This window comes from Ambystoma mexicanum, chromosome 11 (genome assembly GCF_040938575.1).
Source record: "Ambystoma mexicanum isolate Mex_15411 chromosome 11, UKY_AmexF1_1, whole genome shotgun sequence".
Taxonomy (NCBI): Eukaryota; Metazoa; Chordata; class Amphibia; order Caudata; family Ambystomatidae; genus Ambystoma; species Ambystoma mexicanum.
The window spans coordinates 1,366,799,764-1,366,821,738 of record NC_090934.1 but is presented as its reverse complement, the minus strand read 5'-3'; the positions used below and the strand labels follow the sequence as shown (position 1 = coordinate 1,366,821,738).

Genomic DNA, 21,975 nt, shown 5'->3' with positions numbered 1-21,975 from the left:
TTACGCAGTTTGGCCCACTGCGCATCCGCGTAGCTAGCTAGCAAAGAATTGTTGTTCGCAATTCTTGCCGAAAAGGCAGCCGAGGATGTGACTCTCTTTGCAAGGGCATATAACCTCTTGCCCTCCTTGTCCGGTGGTGCCTCGCTGGTGGACAGCGGCACCCCTGCCCTCTTCCTTGTATTAGTTACTACAAGGGAATCCGGAATGGAATGTCCCCTGATGTACAGCGGGTCTGAGGGTGAAGGAGTGAAAAGTTTTTCAATTCTTGGATTAACTCCTCTGATTAGTGCGGGTGTGGATAGCGAAGGGATGATTCTTCTCTTCACTGAAGCGAGGAGGGGAATGGTCTGGCTGACCGGGGGTTTCTCCTTAATTACTCTTTCCACAAAGTCTATTTCAGGAGAGATCTCCCCAGTGTCCAGTTCGAAATGTGCTGCTGCTCTGCGCAACAGGGCATTAAATGTGGGCTGATCGTCAATGGGAGACGTGTTTCTAACAGGTGAATTGTCAGGAGGATTTAGGTTCAGGACATCAGTGTCCGAATATACTGATGGGGATTGCCAGGGATGAGAAGGTCCTTCTTCTGGATTTTCTCCGAAGCCTTCTCCTACCATGTCTGGGCTGTCTTCCAGACCTTCCTCCTGGTTCTGTCCCTCTTCATCGTCCACAAATTCATCCTCCTCCTCCAAGTATTGTTCCTCACCAGTGAGGTCATACACCTTATGGAAATCTGAGGCTGTGTCCTGCTGGGGATTGAATAGTCTCAGATATTTGGCCCTGGGGTCCTCCTGAGGCCCTTCTCTTGTTCTCTTGGGAGTAGGAGGGTTCTGGGTCTTCATAAACCTCTCCATTCTCTCCATGCAGAGATGGAGCCTTTCCATGGTTTCATGGGGTACCCCTGAGCGGTCTAGCGGGGGAAAATTAGTGTCATCTAGCTGAAAACGGCTCGACCTCTCCCACAACGTCGAGGAAAGTGTCCCGTCGCCCTCCGAAAAGCCTTCCGGTGTGCTGGGGGTCCCCCCGACTGAAGGGGGTAGTCCCTGTCTTTCTTCGGGCTTTTTCGGCGTGTCTTTCGACCTTTGCGTAGCGCACGACGTGTCTTTCGGCGTACGCTTCTGGGCGTCGGCTACAACGATCCTCACCAAGCTCTCTGTGACTCGTTTGTCAGCGGAGGGCTGTGGTTTCGACGTTACGGGTGTCGATCGTTCTACAGCGGCGTGCGCTCTCTGCTGGTGCGCGCCGGCCGATGGTTTGGGGGCGGCGCCCTTATTTGCCGAAAGCCCAGTCGCTGGTCGCGGCTGCGGTTGCGAGAGGGGCTTCGAACCTGAACGGTCCGAGGAGGCCGCCGGTGGAACCTGCGTCTCCTTGGGCGCTGATGCTTTCTTCGTCTATGTGTGGTATCGTGTGCGTCAGTGTCGCCGGAGTGTTCATCCCCCATAAGCAGGGCGTGAGCCGAGCCCGTCGGGGCTGGGGACAGATGACGAAGAGCGCGAGCGCTCTTTAGAGGGGTCTATGACTTCCGTAGCGGAGGTCGTGTTATCACGTTCCTCGTCACTGTCGGTGGTAGCAGCGGCGGGTGAAGAATCGGCCTTCGACATAGCGTAGGCCGCCCACCTCTTGACCCTACGGTCTTTTAGAGTCTTTGGCTTAAGAAGCCGACAAGCCGTGCAACCCTCCTCTTTGTGATCGAGGGGCAAGCAGCGGTTACACCGTGAACGCTTGTCCTTCCAAGTAAACTTGCCCTTGCAAAGCGGGCAAAACCTAAAGGGTGTCCTCTCCATAGCCGAGGCAATAAATCGTGATAACGACCCCAAGGGAAAGGAAGGGGAAAAGGAAAGGCATTCTCAGAAAAGAACCAGAGATGTCCCACGACCCCACTCTCCCTACTGTATTTGGCCTGCGAGGCCAGGCCACGTGTTCGGCAACGCCGAAGGATCTCCTCCGCTCGTCCCCTCCGTCGAAGATCTTGCTCGGCGGAGACAGCTTCACAACTGCGTCGAGGGAGGGATCGATGTGTTATATATTAAATAGGAAAACGACCAAAGGTCGAGGAGATGAAATCTGCAATGTCTCTCGAGGAGCTCCGCGTAAAGGCGACCAGTAGCTGGGTGGAAAAAAACAATCTGAGGGACCTCGACGAGTGAGGGATTGTGGGTACAACGCACTTCACTATAGGGATAGTATTTCAGACACGCCTTGTCGACGTCCCTTTTCGACTACGAAAAAACAAAATGCAATACTCCGCAGTGACCACTGGATGTCGGACCTATGCACAGCATGTGATTCTAAGCAGATTAACAAACATCAGAAATGTAGATACTTGTCTTCCCAAGAGACCAGGGGGAAATACTGGATCGAACATTCCCCTCTTCTACATCACCCGCACAGCTAGACAAAAAGCCTCAGAAAGGACCCCCGCTCAATGGGTACTCTTCCTGCTGCTCCCTGAGCAGACCACTCGTGAACAGGCAGGAGCACCGGAAATCCCAGAGACTGACACAGCCAAAGACCTACTGTTACAGAACCAAACAACTACAAAAAACCCCAAGGAGTTCACTTCATTACCTGAACTGTGGCCGCTGGAGGTAAACTGCATCTACCCGATATTGTACCTGTCCGGACTATGAACAGCATAGCTGCAACATAGTCGAGCTACGACATTTAACATTTACTCACGTTTACCACCTTCTCCAGTGGGCCTCCTGTAGTCCTGCTTGGTTGCAGTACTGTTGTGGCAACCAAAACCATGAGGGAAGAACCATCTACCAGCATTGACACTGGTGAACTTCGACTTTTCAAAGAGTTTGGCAGCTATCGTTAGCCAATTGAGAATTCTGTTCTGTGTGTTATAACCCTGCCCCCCAACATTGCCAATTTATTTAACACTGGGGTAGCGCAGCATGAAAACGGTGTCCTGCTCAGCCATTCAGAAGCTCATTAGTCTCACCTATTCATTCCTTTGAGAGAAGACTTCGGATTAGGCACCCCCAGAATACTAAGCACCAAATTCAGTATTTGCTGGACTTTGTTGGGCTCACAGTGACCTTAAATGGAAGGGTCACAACCTCAAACTGAAAAGTTCCTCATTTTAAAAGCGACTTTCCTGTATAACACAGGAGACCAACACCTCCACAGAAAATAACATCCCATTTTCATGAAATCTTTGAGTCCCCCATGTCTGTTCCACTTTATATTAACCACCTCATTGCTATGCCTGGAGTTACCTGCGACTGCACAGCCACGTCCGGCAGGTGCAAACCTAGGTGAACCAGGGAAAGCTTGTTGCCAAGCTGTAGGCCGGTCTACCTCCCCGTAAACACAGGAAAGTCAGAGAAGCCATCCTAATGTAGGACTTGGGCAGGTAACACAGTAACACTCCCAATGGCAGAGTGGCTTTCTTTCAAAAATTTGGTGGAAACCCAATTACTGGTGGCTGCCACTTTGGTCCACACACAGTTATAGTTCTACATGTATGTTATCTACTACTGCAGGTGAGTATTCACATAGCAGACAGGCATAACATTTAGAAGTCTTATGCCTAGTAATACCGGCCTGTCGGTCTGCCAAATTACCAGTGCTCTATTGTCAGTTTCCTCACCTCAATGGCCCAGTTTTCTTGCAGGGTCACACAGTTTAGACTATTGCAGGTCAGTGTGTCATTGGATTAGGGGACCCGGGTGGTCTTACCAAGCCAAGTGAACAAAGCACAGATGCAGAGTAATTTACAGGTTTAGAGGCTCTGGTATCTGCAGATATCGGCAGAGCTTGACTACCAAGGCTGGTCTTAAAGGAACCGCAAATCTGATAGAACTACCACACAGTCCTTCACGTAGAGACGCCCTCTTAGAGCTTTAGGGTCTCATCACCACTCGGAAACAAAGCAATAGAGCATGATGGATCTCTCTGGAAAAGATTTGGAGTCAATGGGGAAACTCAAGTCTCCAATCAGAGGGATACACCCATTCTTACATTTGCCAGACACAAAATAATTAAGGGCTGCCACATTCAAACTTTGGGCTGGGATGTGAATTCCCAGTCAAAGCCCCAGACACCCTTTGACAAAAGTCTCAAGTCGGAGTCTGAGCCAACCTAGCAATAGGGCTCAGTCATTAAAAAGCCTGTATATGGTAAATCTCTGACAAACATTTTATCCATGGAGGGTTGGTCTATTTGCCCATCTGCCAAAAATCGGGTAATGTGAGTTAAGCTGCCTGCATGCGGTCATGCTTTCTTCATATACCCACACGTAAGCTAACTAGGTCCGACTGTTGTACACCATAATGGATTTTACCAGGTTGCTTTTCCAGTGCACTGCTTATACCCAAAGTATAATTTGGTCTTTTTAGATGCCAGAAGACGCCTGCAACCATTATGACCTTCTCAATGGAAAGACAGTTCCCAAGCCTCAGGTGCACCTGAATGAAGAACCTTTGGGGATCCCAGATGCATACCAAACGTGGTCCTTCCAAACATTGGCATTCTAGCAGCAGCAGTGTTTGAGAAAGTGGGTTTCTGAAAACCTAAGATCAGCCAAAAAACAGTTCCTGCAAGAAAATCAGAAACCGGTCTCAAGCAAGCTTCAGTACACGGTTGCAAATTCACCTCAAAGTCATCTTTGGAACTACGCTGCTTGGTGTGGATGGTATGTTGGCAAAGAACAGGTCATGCAGTACCAGTGGGCATCGCAAAAGAGGTTTACTCCTATTCAGTTTGATCGATCGTTACAATGTCCTTGAATGCCAAACGTGCAAACATATTGAGACCTCTATCTGAATGGAATTCTGAAGGGCATAACTTGTGCAATGATACCAGGATTCTTAGTGAAGTAGTCACAAATTGAGTAGGTAAACTCGCAAAAGGGCACAAAACTGACACTCAATGTTCTTAAGTCTTAATTACTATAAAAAATAAGGACAAGCAATGAAATCAGTCGCCCCAGGGAGAAAATGCATCCAAATAAAACGGCCAAAAAATCATTTGTGGTGAGACATTAATAAAACAGACCACAGCTATACATTATGCAACTAATCGCTCTAATTGAAAAGGCAGGACTGAGGTGAAGGTATGGTGTTGTGAAGGGGTGGCAGGGCCTCCATGCAGGAGGAGCCATGATAATGCTCAGGGCATGGTTTGCATTTTTACATGAAATGCTAAATTCTCTGTACTCCAGGTATGTATGTCCCAGGAGTCTGCAGAAGGAGGACAGGATGCACCAGCACTAAAGTTCTGTTCTCTAGATTGCATTGCTTTGTAAGATATAGAATGGTGCAGCGTGTGCGGTATGTGCTTATACTGACTAGCACTGTAACTCTGCTTGTTGTACACCCACAATGGTCAAGTTGCTGCCCCGTGGGATGCATCTTTTTCTGATAAAAGCATTCTAACAACTGCTTGTTTCACCTTCAAAGATCACTTATATGCTGCAAATGAACTGTATTGTCCACTGGTAAGAGTAACGGCTTTACCTGCTGTAATTGCAGTTTCACATCTTCAAGCCCTCCGATTTGCTCCCACAAAACTGGCTTACAATCTGTCAACCCAATGGAGCCCCGAAACGAGGATGGTTGTATCATTTTAAAAGATTCATAAAAATGTGCCATGTTGATGAAACTAACAGCAGAACCCTGGAAAGCAAAAGCAACATTAACCTTACATTAAACAAAGTTACATGAAACAAAGTAAAACTTTAATAGAAACGTTTAGCGATAATATTGTATGAAATGTAAGACTAAATTCAGAGCTCTTGATGGTCTCAATTGTTTTCTCATCACTTGAAATGGAGATGACTCAGGGGAGGTGGGGTAATATTTAATATTATATATATATATTGTTTTTTTATTTGTTTATGGTTAAATAACCTTTACAAAATATTTCACTAAAAAGTACAGTATACACAGAGGGAATATTGAACCAAAATCACTAAATTCAAAAGGTTGACGTGTACAAGTGCAAAGACACTAAAACAACTCATTATTTGAGTAAAACCACTGAAGCATAAATAAATAGAATTAACAAAGTAGAACTTCAGAGGAAAAAACATAAAATGTATGAGTTCCTACGACAATGTGACCATATCCGGCACAATATTAATGTTAAAATTACACTCATTTAAAATCAAAGACTTGAAAAAAAAGATGCCACAGCTAACGTTTCAGAGACATTTCATCCACTAATACAACAATGCCATATTTGTTGCTCATTAACCCAATGGTGGTTGGGGTACATTTTTGCCAGATAACATTGCCTTTTTGTGTTTAATTCCTCGCAAAACGAAAGAAAATGTCTTGTTGACTCAACAATTCCCTCCTGGTGGCAAAATCTACATCCCAAACCATTAGAAGCAATCAGGCCGTTCTGTGCAAGAATTTCTTCCGTCAGCAACAGGTTACATCTCACTTGCAGGAAAATTCGCCTATGATGCTGGTCAGGGAACTTCCCTCTCTTTTTATGTTCGTGCCTAATATGCGCCATGGAAGAGTAGCTGTGCAATTTCTCTAGATTCTCAATCCAATCATGCTCTAGTAGCTTATTTTTTTAGCTTATTGAGATTCGAAATAAGGATATGTATGTTCAAATTAATTTTACTCACAATTCGTCCTGATTGCCGTAACAGCATCAGGCTTTTTCGTACTAGAACTTAGCTTCAAGGTTTAATGTAAATTTGCATATAGAGAATCACCAGTGGGCAAGAGGAATCTCCTAGAGAGAACAGATTCCATTCCGCCTGTGCATGGATAGAGGTGAGGCCCAATTCTAATCGTATCACTGCTAACGGAATACAATTTGGGACTCCTAGCACACGCCGCCAAAGCTTAGCTTCCGATGATTCAAGACATTTCATGGTGGACTCATAAAACAATTCCTGACCGTAAATTAATTTTGGGACCACCTTCCCTATCTAAAATTGCAGGACAGGAAGGATAGAATAAGATCCACATTTCTTATTTATTGCCAATGCTTGAGAAACAAACATGTTCGCCTTGAGGTTTAACACATTCCGCCATTGACAGTACCTGGGGCAGCTGATATAGGGCCTCATTACGACCCAGGCGGAGGACCATTAGCACCATGGTCCATGCCGGTGTCCGCTATGGCGGAATAGGGAATTATCACCCCATTCCGAGGTTGGTGGGGCGGTAATTCTCCATGCCGCCATGGCCCTTCCCCATTCCCATTTTTGCCCCATAGGGCTCAATGGGAATGGGGAAGGCGCTAATAACGGTACCGTTATTAGCACCAAAGTCCCTTTGCGGGTCCCTACTTTAACGGCTGGAAAAACCAGCCGTTAAAGTCGGGTCCCGCAAAGGGACCTCGTAATTAGGCGCCAAGTGTTTAACGGCGCCGCAGCCTTTTACGGCGCCGTTAAACACTTAGCGCCTGGGTCGTAATGAGGCCCATAATGTAACCAAGGTATGTCATACAGAAGGCTGAGATGATGACAGTGTCGTCCCATGACCACACTTGTCGCTTTTTTGGGCTTCTTGATATTACCAAAATTCTAGTTTTCTTAGAATTAATCTTGAGCCCATTATCAGAGGCAAATGTGGAGAATGAGTTAAGTAGATGTCTCAAACCCACACAAGATTTATCGAAAAGGAGAAAATCTGTGTATGCGAGCCAGGCAAGATGTTTAGAACCCACCTTAGCAGCGATTAATGCGCCAGGAATCAAGTAGTCGCTGGCATCAGACACATACAGATTAAATAGACATACCGCTAATGTGCAACCCTGTCTAAAACCTGACTCACTGGGAATACATCGGGACATCACCCCTTCTCCATTTAACCTTACCCTTACAGAGGAGTTCTTGTGGAGACCTATTATGAGTTCTAAGAGGCTACTTGGAATCCTCCAATTCTTAAGCTTGCCCCACAACCTGGCGAGATCTACACAGTGGAAGGTGGCTGATAAATCAATCGATGCCACGTAGGTACATGAGTCGGTGTCCCATGTAGACTGTTGGATATGTCTGAGAATGAGTCCATTGAGAGAGGAGGAGTAACCTTTTTGAAAGCCGGTCTGAAAGATAATATTGTAGAGTTCCAGAATATGGAGCAAAAACAGAGCAGGCCGTCACTATATGTAGACTTGCTTAAAAAGTGTAGGGACTAAAACTGCTGGTTCACAAGCTGTTTTAGACTAACTCCCATTAGCCCTAACTAGCAAAATCAATGGTGTTGGATCCTGCATGTCAAAGGTCAAAAGCTCTTGTAATTGCATATTTTACAATAAAGGATGAAAAGGCATCAGATCGCGGAAAGAAAGAAGAGTGGGGGGTTTAAAGGTTGAGAGGAGGAATTAAAGGGTGGGCTCGGAGGGTGTGCTTGGTTAATTCATGGTCTGCAAGGTCATGGAATCTCTCTGTAAATCTGTAAATTTGCTGCATTATCTAACCTGAACCATTCTTCTGGCAGATATAAGGTTTGCTTCATGTTGAAAATAACTGGAGCTTCCCTGTACGATGCATACACCAAGGACAAGATTTCCCCTGTGTGTTATCAATTTAAAGGAAGGCCTTTCGCAGATAATTTATCATTGATTTCTATTATTACTGCAAAATCACATTGAAACCCTTTCTTCCTCTGGCTACTCTTAACAAAACAAATGAATGCCATAGAATGATTTGTATTGTAGCATTGTAAGTTCCTTTCTTATATAAAACAGAAAAAGATTAGAATACAAAAAAACTGACCCTGTCCAGAAAGGATGGGGATGGGCTGGGAGGCCCATCAGAGTGGAAGCCACAGACAGTCCTACCCGGGAGAGGGAAGGTGGCAGTTGGGAGCGGGGGCGCTCGGAGAATCCCTGTCCCTTCTTACATTGCCAGTATGCTCATCCTTTAAACCCACTTCTATAGAGAACCATATGAAGACTATTATGGGAAGGCAGTGATTGGCCCAGGGGATAGCTGACTCAAGTAGCCAATGGGGGCAAAGGGAAGCTTCTAGGCAAGAAGGAGAGGAATATAAAAAAAACCTGCAGTCAGTTGACAGTGAGAGGTGATTGTGTGAGGTTGGAGGAAGAACTAGAGACCAGAGAGAAGCATGTAGCAGATGGAGAATGACTTGGGGAGACTTTTGGCATGGTTGGAGAGAGTGAAATCAAGATGTTGGGACTGAAGGAGTGGTACCAATCCAGCACTTTGTATTTCAGTGTGAAAGTGATTTAAGGTAGTTTTGGAGGCAGAGCAGGTGAGGGGTTGAGAGAAGGAGGGTTGTGCGAAAGAGAGAAAGATGGAAGTGATAGGCAGGAGGGAAGAGCAGAGTAGCGGCAGGCGTAGTGTTGGTGGCGAGTGGGGGTTGTAAAGAAGGCATGGTATCAAGAATAACAGAGACAAGTGATCACAGTTCAAGGGGGTTTATAGGTAGGGTGGAAAACGCTGAATCTGAACTTAAATCTAAGATGGGAGCAAGCTACGACCATCAAAACAACATAAGGCAGACCTAGTGGTGTCTTGTCAAATTAAAAGGGCCTACACTAAAGAAAAAAAAAACTATTGCCAATCCTTACAACTAAATACCAAAAATAGTGCGGGATAGGATTCACAAGAAAGAAAGAAGTGTTCACAAAGTCAGGATGCGGTATCAAGGGGGGTCTCCCTTACCCACGTTTTGAGCACAGGACAAGTTGGGACTTCGGAGCACAGCACGTGCTCGGGTTTTCCCAGAAAGAGACAACAGTTATGCTTCAGGTATCAGGGCCATCAGTGGTTTTGTCTCTTCTACAAAAAGTCTCTGGCCTCAGGTTTCTCACAGGGTGAAAGAGGATAAGAGCAGGAGACAGGATACTAAGAGGAGGGAGATCAGTTGGAGGGTGGAGACAGGAGACGGACTACAGAAATCTCGGAAGATAAGAATTACATAACTGCCTTCTGAAAATAAGATTTGCACAGTCTGAAAGTCAAAATAATTGTCAAGATTAACGGATTTGAAAAGGTCCAAATGTCCTGTTTACAAACAATATTTGGTCTAATAAAGGAATTTTCTGAAAGTTGGTGCGTTTATGATTAGATCTCCTATTCACATGTGCCTTTTGAGGATGCTTTGGTTGTGCCAGCTGTGCTAAGTCACTGGCAAGTCTCCCAAGCCATGGAAAATTACAGCTTAGTGTTCCTAGTTACTGCACAACATAATGCTAGCTCTATATAGTGTCTCTGGGTTCCTTGGTGATCCATCACTGGCCCATCCAGGAACCTATGGAGTAGGACACTGAGAAATGGAAGGAATTCCTGTCCAGGAAGGATTTGCATCTGCAATTACTAACCATAATAAATATTTGTGTCACTCCTCTGCGGGGGCACAAGCATGCAGGAATCGATCAGCAGGTTGTTACCACTTATTTTAGACCGACTCCAGTAGACACCAGTTTGGCCTGCTTTTGTAGCCTCCTGTTAGTTGTGAAGAACCTGATAATGATATCAATTGGTCACTGCCATTAAATGGTGTTGTTCTGGGAATTATTTGTAGGAGTCATCAGCCGGCTACCGTGGTGGCTCGTATGAGTTCCTGCCAAAAGAGTCTTCCTTTGGTGTGGAAAAGCCCTGGGCCTATATTTCTGACTGTGAATGAAATTTGCAATAACATGGGATTCTTGTGCCATATAATATTGACTCTATTAAGGCTTGACATTACCACGTGACTGTCCCATCTCCATAGTTCTACTTTACCATCCCAGTACACTACTGCTTTTTGATGTTTGCATGTCTCCCTTTAAAATGACAGTGAAAGTATTTCACAATAGGATGTTCACTCTCCAAAGAGTACCTTGCCAATGGTCCCAAAACATACCCATTCTGAATCAGCCACCCTGACATCATAAGGGGACAGGGAATTTAACTTCTGGATTCCATTATGCCTATCAGCAGTTATTTCAGACAGAACTGGTGACAGCAATCATCAGCTTTGAGAAATGTGTTATGCGTCTTCTGATGGTTTATAAAATACCCCTTGCATGAGGGAGCAACAGGGCAATTATATGCAGACCATACCCATGTTAATTTTCTGTGCCTTTGCTTTATTCTATGTTGAATGTTAATTTACGCACTGTAATGTGGTATCACAGATTTTGTACCTCTAAAATAAGTGGAGAGTAATGGCGATATGTTTAGTTAAAAAAAAAAAGAACATAATTCCTAACAGAACAGGAAGTAGCGTAGTCAAGGTAACATATGTTTGAAACAGTGAAGTATCTGCTTTCAGCAGTCTAAGGGCCGTGCTCGCTTACCTGGCAGCTTTGCAGAAGTGCCCTCATCGCAGCCTCTCTACAGAGGGCTGTAAGGTCTGCGCCAACATATCCAGTGGTTATTTCTGCTACCTTTGCCAAGTCAACGTCGCTGCTGATCGGCATATGAGCAGTGAGGACTTCTAGTATGGCCTTTCTTTGTATCAGCGTTGGGGCTCCAATGATAACCTAACAAAAACAAATCAGACCATTGCTTTTACTTCAATTCAGTTCAGTTACCAAGTCAATCCAGAGTTGAAATATAAAGTTAACAGTCTAGTAGACTTAGCAGATGGCTTGATGTTATCTAATGTAACCAAAGAGACTACATTTTTACATGGCCCTTCCCTGTGGCTATATGCTGCAACCAAGCGCTATGTACTAACAAAACAATACTTAGCTAAGATAACTACACTCAACATTTAAATGAATAGGAAACATGTTTTTCGGGCCGAAATGTGGCACCACCAAATAGAGTGGATGCTGTAATGACCTGGGCATCACACCATGTGTAACTAACAGGGCTTGCACCAGATGTGAGCGGCCACATCCTGTGCAACTGAGTGGTCGAGGAAGGTAAAATCAATTAAGAGGAAAAGCTGCATTTTACTGAAAGATGCAGCAGAAAATGAATGCTTTATTTAAATCAAGTGGTGTAAACCCAGAATAAAGACACAATCAGTGGAGAAATGACAACTGATCATTCTGGTGAATTGGGGAACATTTTATTAGTAAAAAGTCTTGAAATTGGACAAAACAAACTGACAACAGTATAATACGCAAATGAGAACACCCACTCCCCCGCAAGCCCTGTTCAATTCTACCCAAAGGAGTACTGTTTGGAAAAATCTCTCTTTTAAGCAACTTTCCCTCCATATTCTAAGGACCCCCAAACATTTGTTTTACACCTTGTCCTGAATGTTTGCAGAGAAGTGTAGCCTTCCGCTTCACTTCACTGGCATTTTGCTCATTTGTCATGGGGAAACTGATTAGTGCTTCTGGCTGTCAGTACTGGGAAACTATGTATCCCTTTGTCTTTTGGGTAACTTTTTCATATTGCACACAGCATCTTCCAATTCAGTGCAATGGGAATACTTTTGTATCATCCTAGACTTACACCAAAGGGATTCTTGGTTGCTTTTAAATGTGCCTAAAGACAAGCTGGTGGCAGCAGATACATTTTTACAATTTCAGCTATACATTTCTAGTTGGCACATTTGCGCTTACCGCATTGGACTACTAACAGTGGCTACTGCCAAACGAGATCCGTGCCACGAGATTTTTCGCTTGTTTCTTTTGCCATTTTGTTCTTTGGCTTTCTTCCTGCCTCCTCAGGTGAGGAAAACCCTTTTATGGTCATTCTTTGCATGGGAAAACTGCTGTTTTTGTGGGCTAGTGAATGCCATGTGTGTATGGGCCCAGGAAGTAGGCTGGGACTGCTGGCCCCATTCCATAAACTGTAAACTGGTGGCAGTGAGTCTAGTGTGCATGCATGAGTCAGCCCCACAGTGGTCACCGATTGGATTGGACCGCTGCTGGTGTGAATGAATGGTACAGATCCTCGATATTGGAGGGCTACGTTTGATCAATCAACTGAATCTAGAATAAGAAGAAGAGTCCTGCAACCATTCCAGCAGATCAGAATGGGAGCCAAGTATCCTCTGTAGCTGTGCTGATGACAGAATACCCAAGGACAAATCCTGAAGAGGCCTGGTGACCATTCTTGCTGCTGTTCCGGTGAAGCCTGCTGGAATACCCGTTCTCGGAAGACCCTTACTGGTGCTTCGACCCTATGAACTGATGCAAACAACCAATCTCAACGTCTTCTCACGATCCTGCAGGCTGCAGCATTCCGAAGTGTCCCTGGACCACCCGGTGGACTGACCAGTTCCGTTTTGGGCTACCGTGCCAGAAGCGTTGCCGCTCCACTTTTTTGCCCGGAACTTCGGTAGTCACCAGCTAGTCCTACGAGCCGCCTTCCTGCCAAATCTGTTCTGGACGGCTTCCTTTGTTTGCGACTGAAGAGATGCCTGCTTTCGGCAAAGTGCAGTGACTGTCGCTAGAACCGGCCATCCCCTGTCTGGTAGTGTGTCCTGAAGAGCGCTGCATTGGTGGCTGCTGTATTTCTTCTTTGGAAGTGGTTGCACGTAGCTCGACCGGAAACGTCCTTGCACCTGCAGCTCCTGGGCATTTATTTCTGGATCCAACGGCGGGAAAACCTACCTCTAGCGACCCCCATTCGACCTGCCAAGTCCTTTGGGAAAATCAGAGTAAGGGTAGTGAGTAGTCGCAATATTACCGGTGCCCCCATCTCCTCCATTATAACATTTGTGAAGAACTTTAATTTATATTCCATTCCGTTGCTTTTTAAACGTTTGTTGAAAAAGCTGCTCAAGAGTCTAGGAAAAGTACTTTACTTGACTCCAAATCCCTTTGAACGTCTTCTGGGACATTGTTCATCCCCTCAGGAACATTCTCTAACTGTATCCCCTCTCCTAATTGCTTAGCTACTTACTGTTCGGGAGATATGTCATTTTTATGCCAAATCCCCTCTACCACTTTTTGCTGGACTCTTGGACTTTTCCCCCCATTTTTCTGAACAAGAGGAGCCTTTTTCCCCCTCATACATTCTGTTTGCTCTGACTATGGGCAACCTTGTTCATTCTGCTTTTATTATTTTATGGAGTCTTGCTTTCCTCTATACTTTTTAAGACATCTGTGTTTCACTTTTGCAGCACACCATTGTGCAGTGTTGCTGGGAACCCTTTGGGCTCTCCTTTTTATATTCTTACTTTTTTCAAGGTTGCAAGGATACATTTAATCCTGCTCTGTTCCTTTTGTCAGATCAGCACACACCACCCTATGTGGAGTGCCGAGCGGTTACCTTGTATCCCCTTTCCCACTGCTCCTATAACATTTCATTTACAGTGACAAACATTCAATTATGGCTGGTGGCAGTAGACGTGTTCTACCGACCTTTGTGTCATTTTTACTCGCAGGCTGTCTTCACAGCTGCGGTTATACACAGAACGATCACCATTGACCCAAAATGGTGGCTTCTTTCTTTTATCACTATTTTATTAGGTGCTTGTCCTTTCTTGGTCCTTCTGCCGTCCTGGGTGGATGAGGGGTCGGGGGGGGGGGGGGGATCCTGGTTTGACTTTTGTCTTCAGCGAGAAGAACAGGTTACTCTCTTACCTGGTAACGTTCTTTCGATGGGATGGTACGACGATGTATTCCATATCTATGACAGTAATCACCACAGCTGTGCTGCTTCGCAAAATCTTTCGGCGTCTGTGTCCTGCGTCGATGACGTCGATACGCCGCCCTCGAGGACCTCCTCCGACGGCCGACATCACTGGATGTTGTAAGTAGGACGCACAACGCCCATAACCTCAGTTGTAGTTTTTTCCCCCAGATCGTGTGGCACCAGTATTCTGCCAGTCTGACCACACAAAGCCTTGCGGAAAAGTAAGCTGCAATCGCATAAGAAATTCTGTAGCGGGGAAGGCAGCGATATGGAATACGTCGTCAGACCATCCCATCGAAAGAACGTTACCAGGTAAGAGAGTAACTTGTTCTTCGAGGGGATTGGGTCCTCCGACGTATTCCATATCTATGACAGACTCCCAAAGCAGTACCAATGCAAGGAGGTGGGAAAAGAATTTAGCAAAAAAAATTTAGAATGCCCAATCAAATTGCAGAGCAAAGGACCGCCTTGCCAAAGGCCAGATCCTGCCCACGGATGGAATCGAGGGAGTAGTGATGTACAAAAGTATGGACCGAAGCCCAGGTGGCTGCGTCACAGATGTTACAAATAGGAACACCCCTCTGTAGGGCAGTAGAGGCAGCCATACCCCTGGTAGAATGGGCCCGCAAGCCGACCGGTGGGTCCTTACCCGCCAAACGGTAACACTCAGAAATAGCCAGAATAATCCAGCGAGACAAAGTCTGCTTAGTCACAGCTTGTCCCAAACGCTTACCAGCGTAACCAATGAAGAGTTGATAGTCCACTCTGACCCGGGACATGCGTGAAATATAAAAGCTTAAAGCTCTCCTAGGATCGAGCCTATGGAGCCTCTCCTCTTCCTTGCCAGGATGTGGAGGAGGATGAAATGCCGGGAGAACAACCTTCTGGCCTAAATGAAATTCCGACACCACCTTCGGAAGAAAGGAAGGACTGTCCTTATGAAATACAGCGAAGGGTGGCTTAACTGAAAGTGCCTGCAACTCACTCACTCTGCGAGCGGAAGTGACCGCAACCAAAAATACAGTTTTAAGAGTTAACAGTCTCAAAGAGCAAAAATGCAAAGGCTCAAATGGAGCACCCATCAGAAACTTTAGGACAAGGTTCAAATCCCAACCGGGCACCTGGAAAGGTGACGGAGGGAACACATTAGTGAGCCCTTTTAGAAACTGAGAAATTAAAGGAATTTTAAAATAAGAACACTCTTCAGATGAGCACTTAAATATGGACAGCGCCGCCAGGTAAACTTTAACCGTACTCACTTGCAAGCCCCTGTGGGCTAAAGAAAGCAAAAAAGACAGAAACACAGGAATGTCACATGCAAAAGGATCCACATTCTTAACCCTGCACCAGTCGGAGAACTTTCGTCAACGGTACAGGGACTTGGTTGCGGGCCTTCTGGCCGAAAGCAACATCTCCATCACGTCTTCAGGGAGGTCCCAATCCTTACACCTAAACCTTTCAGAAACCAAGCGTGAAGGTTGAGGGATCTGACCTCTGGATGGAGAACCTGACCCCCCCTCCCGTGAGAGCAGATGGTCTCAGTAGGAAAAACGACGTGGAGGGCAGATGGACAAGTCAAGAAGGTCCGGGTACCACGTCCTCCGGGCCCATGCCGGAGCAATGAGGATTATCCGGGAACCGAACATTCGTAACCTCTGCAGCACTTGCGGGATGACGGGGACTGGAGGAAACGCGTACAGCAGTGGGAAAGACCACTCCACCACGAACGCGTCTCCTAAGGCTCCTTTTGGAGGAAATTCCCGCAAGCAGAACCTTTAGCACTTCCGGTTGACACTGGAGGCGAAGAGATCCACTTGAGGGGTCCCCCAAAGGGCAAAGATCTCCAGGAGAATCTTCTGAGCCAACTCCCACTCGTGGGAGATCGCGCTCTGCCTGCTCAGAGCGTCCGCCGTCTCGTTTTCGCCTCCGGCCATATGAACTGCCGAGATCGAAACTTCCTGCTGGATTGCCCAGAACCTGAGCTGCATCGCCTCCCTGCACAGAGGAAGTGACCCTGCCCCCCCCCCTTTTTGTTGAGGTAGTGCATGGCCACTGTGTTGTCCGTCAGATCAGGACATTCTTTCCTCGCACAGTCGGCAGAAAAAAGGCCCTCAGCTCCAACAGATTGATATGGAGTCTGGACTCCGACGGAGACCAACGACCACGGACTGTCAGCTCGTTGGCATGAGCACCCAATCCCGTGAGGGATGCGTCCGTCACGATCGTCACCTCTGCCAGGAGAGCCAAAAGGGAGCCCCCTTCACCAGATTGCCTTCGACGGCCCACCACAGAAGATCCTGGGCGACCGAGGACGGCACCTGCACAGGGTCCAACATCCTGCCGGAGGACTGAGACCACTGGAGCCGGAGTGCCCATTGCAAAGATCTCATCCGCAACCTGGCCTCTGGCACCAAAAGAATGCAGGATGCCATTAGGCCGAGCAATCGCAAGAACTCGAACGCTGGGAGACTCTGGGCAAGATGAAACTTGTACACCATCTGCTGAGTGTGATGAGCCCTCACCTGGGGAGGAAAACACTGCCCCAGGGACGTGTCGAGCACTGCTCCGATGTACTGGAGCCTCTGAGTTGGCATCAAATGGAACTTCAAGTTGAGGGAGAAGCCCAGCTTGTGGAGGGAGTGGCAGGTGACTGACAGATGATCCAGGACTTGCTCGGGAGAGCGCGCCCTGATCATCCAATCGTCCAGGTAGGGGTAGACGTGAATCCCCCCTTTCCTGAGATGCGCTGCCCCCACTACCATGAGCTTGGTGAAGAACCTCGGGGCGGAGGTCAATCCGAACGGCAGGACCCGAAACTAAAGGTGCGAGCCGCCAACCGTGAACCTCAGGTACTTCTTGTGCTTTGGATGGATCGGCACATGAAAATAAGCGTCCTTGAGGTCGAGAGACACCAACCAGTCCTGAAGTTGAAGGGCCTGGAGGACTTGAGAGAGATTAACCATCTTGAACTTGTCCTTCCTGAGGAGTTTGTTCAAACCGCGCAAGTCCATGATGGGTCTCAATCCCCCGTCTTTCTTGGAAATCAAAAAATAAAGGGGAATACCATACCTTGTTCCTCTCTGCTACAGGCACCAGTTCTATGGCGCCTTTCTCCAGCAGGGATTGATTTTCCTGCGCAAGGAGCGGATCCAGACTCTTCAAAGAGATTCCCCAGTGGATTGTCGTGAGGCCTCTGCTGGAAAGGAAGACAGTAGCCGTGGGCTATGATCTCCAGAACCCACACATCTGAAGTAATGGCACACCACTCTACAAGATGCTGCGCCAGCTTTCCCCCAACTGGCGAACCATGGGACATGGCCTCATGACTGAGCTGAAGCGGCGTTGCCTGAGGGCAAGAGGCAACTGCCGAGCGGCCTTGGCACCTCGAGTACTTTGTTTTCCACCACTGGCACTCCTACGGTGGCCCCTTTGACTGGCAGCTCCTCTCACTTTACCAAAGGATGAGTAATAACGAAAGGAACCTCCCCTTCATTGCTGTCCCCTAGGACGAAAAGGCGGAGTTTGTCGAACTGCAGGGCCCAACGACTTTGCTGCTACTTTGGAGGTCTGCAACCTTTCAAGGCTCTCGTCAACCTTGCTGCCAAAGAGATGTTCACCGTCAAAGGGCATGTTGATTAGCCGGGCTTGCACATCAGGAGCAAACCCCGACTTCCGCAACCACGCAAACCTGCGTATTACGGTGCTCGCCGCCATGGACCAGCTGACGCAATCTGCCATGTCCAAACCCGACTGAACGGCCTCACACATGGCATCCTTGCCATCCTGAACCATGGCAAGGAAACCATCCCGTTCGTCCCCTTCGGGAATATGTTCAGCCGCTAAGGAAACACAGTTCCACAGAGTGTGCGTGAAACATGACAAGGCACATACAGAGTTGGCCGCCTGAAGCGCCATACCCCCTGAAGAAAACACTTTCTTCGCCCAACCATCAAAACGCTTGTCATACCTATCAGGAGGGATGGTAGGATACAACGCCTGCTTTGCTGGGGCCGTAGCCGCCTGCACCACAAAACTCTCAGTAGTGGGGTGCTTGGTCAAGTAGCAGGGGTCGCTACTGGCTGGGCGGTATTTTCGCAGCAAAGACTTGCCCACTGCCGGGAGACTCTCCGGAGCAGTCCAAGCCACCGCCACCCTTTTCTGTAGAGCCATATGGAACGGCAGTACCGGGTCAGTTGGTGGACCTTGGTCGAGTATATCCGTAAGGTCATCCTGAAGAAAATCCCTTGGGGGAGCAGACCACCCCAAGTACTCTGTGACCCTAGACATAAGGCGCCGGTACGAGGAGTCGGCAGTGTCAGGCTCAGGCCTACAAAACTCCACCTCCGTAGAGGTGTCCAGATCACTGGCGTTGTGCAGGGACTGACGCAGGTCCTCAATTTGGCTATGGCCGAGAGAATCTCATCTGGCACCGTATCAGGAACCATGCCATCATCAGAGCCCTCATCCACCTCTGAAATGTACTCAAGATGGCGGTAAGAGGGCACAGAATGGGGAACAAAGTCATGCTTGACCTTGGCCAGAGCCTTTCTAGGGGGTTCCACCGTGCCCCGGGGTACCCCCGTCAAAACAGCCTCGAAAGGCGTTGAGTGAATCGGCGTTGACGCCGAACGCGGCGCAGACAGCATCGACGGCATCGACACAGGCCTCGAGGGCGGAGCCCCGAGCGTGTCCCTCGACAGCCTGGGCGCCGATGGCGTCGACGACTTCTTCGGAGGCGGAGCCTCGAAAGAGTCCGTCGACGACGTCGGCGCCACAGGCGTCGACGTCTTCCTCGAAGACACCACAGGTGCACACTGTCTCGAGCGCGTCGAGGACGGGGACCTGGAACAGGCATGACGAGAACGATTTCCCTTGAGCAGGACCTTTCCCGCGAATCGTGCCGACCACCCGAGCCCAAAGGCGTGCGAGCGGTGTCTCGACCGATCACGACCGACCCCACTCGGAGGCACGGACGGACCAGTGCCCTGCGATTCAAGAATCGCTAGCATTTTCTTACCGAAGGAAACCCATTCCTCTGGCGTCGCATGCTTGGTGTGATAAGCGACCCGCCGACAGGTGGAGTCCTCGAATGAGGACGGGGAAGGCGACCGATGACGGCGCTTCCGGGAGTGCCTCGAAGAGGCCGAGGAGTGGCGGGACCTACTCCGGGACTGAGACCCACTGGACTTCCGACGACGATGCGGAGAGTCGCCCCTCGAGTCGTCCGTCGAAAGTCCCGCAGACCTCGACTTCCGTGGCTTGGACACCTTACCTACCGACAGTTTCTTCTTGCGCTCCCGCAAGGCTTTGGACGTAAGCGACTGGCAGTCAACACAATCATCTGTGTCATGGGCCTCCCTGAGGCACCAGAGGCAGGCATCGTGCAAGTCTGTCACCGACATCTTGGACCCACAGTCCCCGCACTTCTTAAAGCCCGGACGCGGGGTGGAAGACGAGGTAGACATCACGAAGGATAACTTCACAAACTAACAGGTTCGAAGAACAGAAACTCCAAAGAGTCGAGGCGTGCGCGGAAAAAACGGAACTGAGGCTACGGGCGTCCTGCGTCCTACTTATAATATCCAGCGACGTCGGCCGTCGGAGGAGGTCCTCGAGGGCGGCGTATCGACGTCATCGATGCAGGACGCAGAAAGGTTTTCCGAAGCAGCACAGCTGTGGTGATTACTGTCATAGATATGGAATACGTCGGAGGACGCAATGCCCTGGAATCCTTTGACAAGCTTTCCGAGGCTTCAGTGTGTCTGCAAGGACAGGAAGCAGGGAAGGGATCCAAAACTCTGCTGTTTTTTGTCTTGTGGGATGCCTGCCTAGAACCAGTTACACTGGGAGGATGGCTATCCTGAAAAGCACAGCCCCCCACATCAAAGTTTGAATGTTGCATGACTGTTAATTGGCTGGGTTCATGGATAATAGGAGAAGATATGGAGGCAAATAGCAAGTCGACCACTGGAGTAGAAGAACCGAAGAAGATGACCAGAGATGCCTGCTGAAGTACTGCTGCTGTCCTGACCAAGTTTTCAAATTGACAGGGAAGCTCCAAAGAGGACGACTTCCTCCCTTGGACTGGTGGGCATAATCAGTCCTAAGATAACCTTCAATTGAAGCCATCCCACAATGTGCTGCAAATTTCCTGGGCTGCAAAACTCCAGTACCCTGAGACCTAGAGCCTGATTGCAGTGCATTGTCTTGCCATGAAAAACTCTCCTGAAACTTTGGTCGAATCCTTACGGACCTCCAGAGGCAAGACCACCCCCCTCCTCTAAAGTCCCCTCACCAGAGGGCAGGACCGAGCAAGCGAGGTAATTAGTTCGGAAGAGAATAAATCCCCATTGGTGTCTTTGAAAAGGCGCCCCAACTGCACACTGACGGAGCACGAGGAATCCTTTGCTGCAAGTCCTTTCTCTCGACTGCTGGTGCAACATCTCTTCCAGAGTCCCTCCTTTCGTCACCACGATCAAGGAACAGAAGAACAGGTCCACCACTGCTGCACCGTGAAAGAATCCAGCTGCATCTTCTTTATAATTCCCCAGGTACTGTGGGACTTGTGGTAGTACATACCTTGAGTACAACGCTTCTTTGTTGCTGGGGTGTTGAATCCAGTGTTTGGGTGTTCGCCCATACCGTTCGCCCAGGCCCAATGCTTGTGCGCCATAGGGAGCCTTTCCCACGGTCTCTGAAACCTTTTTGACCAACAAAAGCCCTTTAATTACTTGTAATTGAATAATCCTCTGGAACTTTCTCTTTTCTGCATCTGTGCCTTATCTGCTTTACCTCCAACCTGACTTTGAAGAACTCCTACCTAGCTAGGGATGGGCTGCTAAAGCCTTAAGTCGTGAAGTAATGCAAGTCTTTTAAAGTACTGACCCGCTTTTGTTGGTGTTGCTTAACCTTTTTTTATTCCTACAACAGAACATTTTCTAAGTTACTATAACAAAGTGATTTTACTGACATTGAACTTTGTTCATTAACAGTACAAGTCTTAACTTATGGTTTACTCACCTGAAGTATTGCATTGATTTTCTATTGTGTTCATTAGTTTGAAACAGTACTTCCTGAATATAACTATCCTTGTGTATATAAAATAAATAATTATTTTACTATAACTACAAGTGTGTAAGTGTTTCTTTGAGCCTATGTATTTACTGAGATCATTGTACTTAACTACAACTCACATCTCCCCCTCCCCTCCCCGATCCCCCTCCGCCCCCCGAAAAGAAGCCTGGCTGCTCTGCCATACTACCAAAACCTTGAGTAGTACAGATTGCTACTAGAAGTTGGGGCTCTGTATACCAAGGGATAGCTTTATAAAGTCTTACCACAGGTAGACTTTAGGAAAACTCCCTTAACACTTAACTTCCCTTACAGGTACATGGGTGACTTGTGTGCATGGTTATAATCAAAGGTGACTGTACATAAGTTTTATATTTAGAGAGTTGTGTGATATTATTAACTGCTTGATTCATTTTCCTAGTGTGTGTGTTTTT

At 47.7% G+C, this 21,975-nt stretch overlaps 1 protein-coding gene across 4 annotated transcripts in view; it reads right to left on the bottom strand.

The window, feature by feature from the left end:
• AFG2B (AFG2 AAA ATPase homolog B) overlaps positions 1–21,975 on the bottom strand; it is a 275,189-nt gene that overhangs the window by 118,216 nt on the left and 134,998 nt on the right. For all 4 annotated transcript variants that reach the window (XM_069624940.1, XM_069624941.1, XM_069624938.1 and 1 more), the window contains exons 3-4: positions 11,224–11,409; positions 5,466–5,624 (exon numbers count right to left, since the gene is read on the bottom strand). In XM_069624940.1, coding sequence (XP_069481041.1) covers positions 5,466–5,624; positions 11,224–11,409 — 345 coding nt within the window. The remainder of the gene's footprint in view (positions 1–5,465; positions 5,625–11,223; positions 11,410–21,975) is intronic.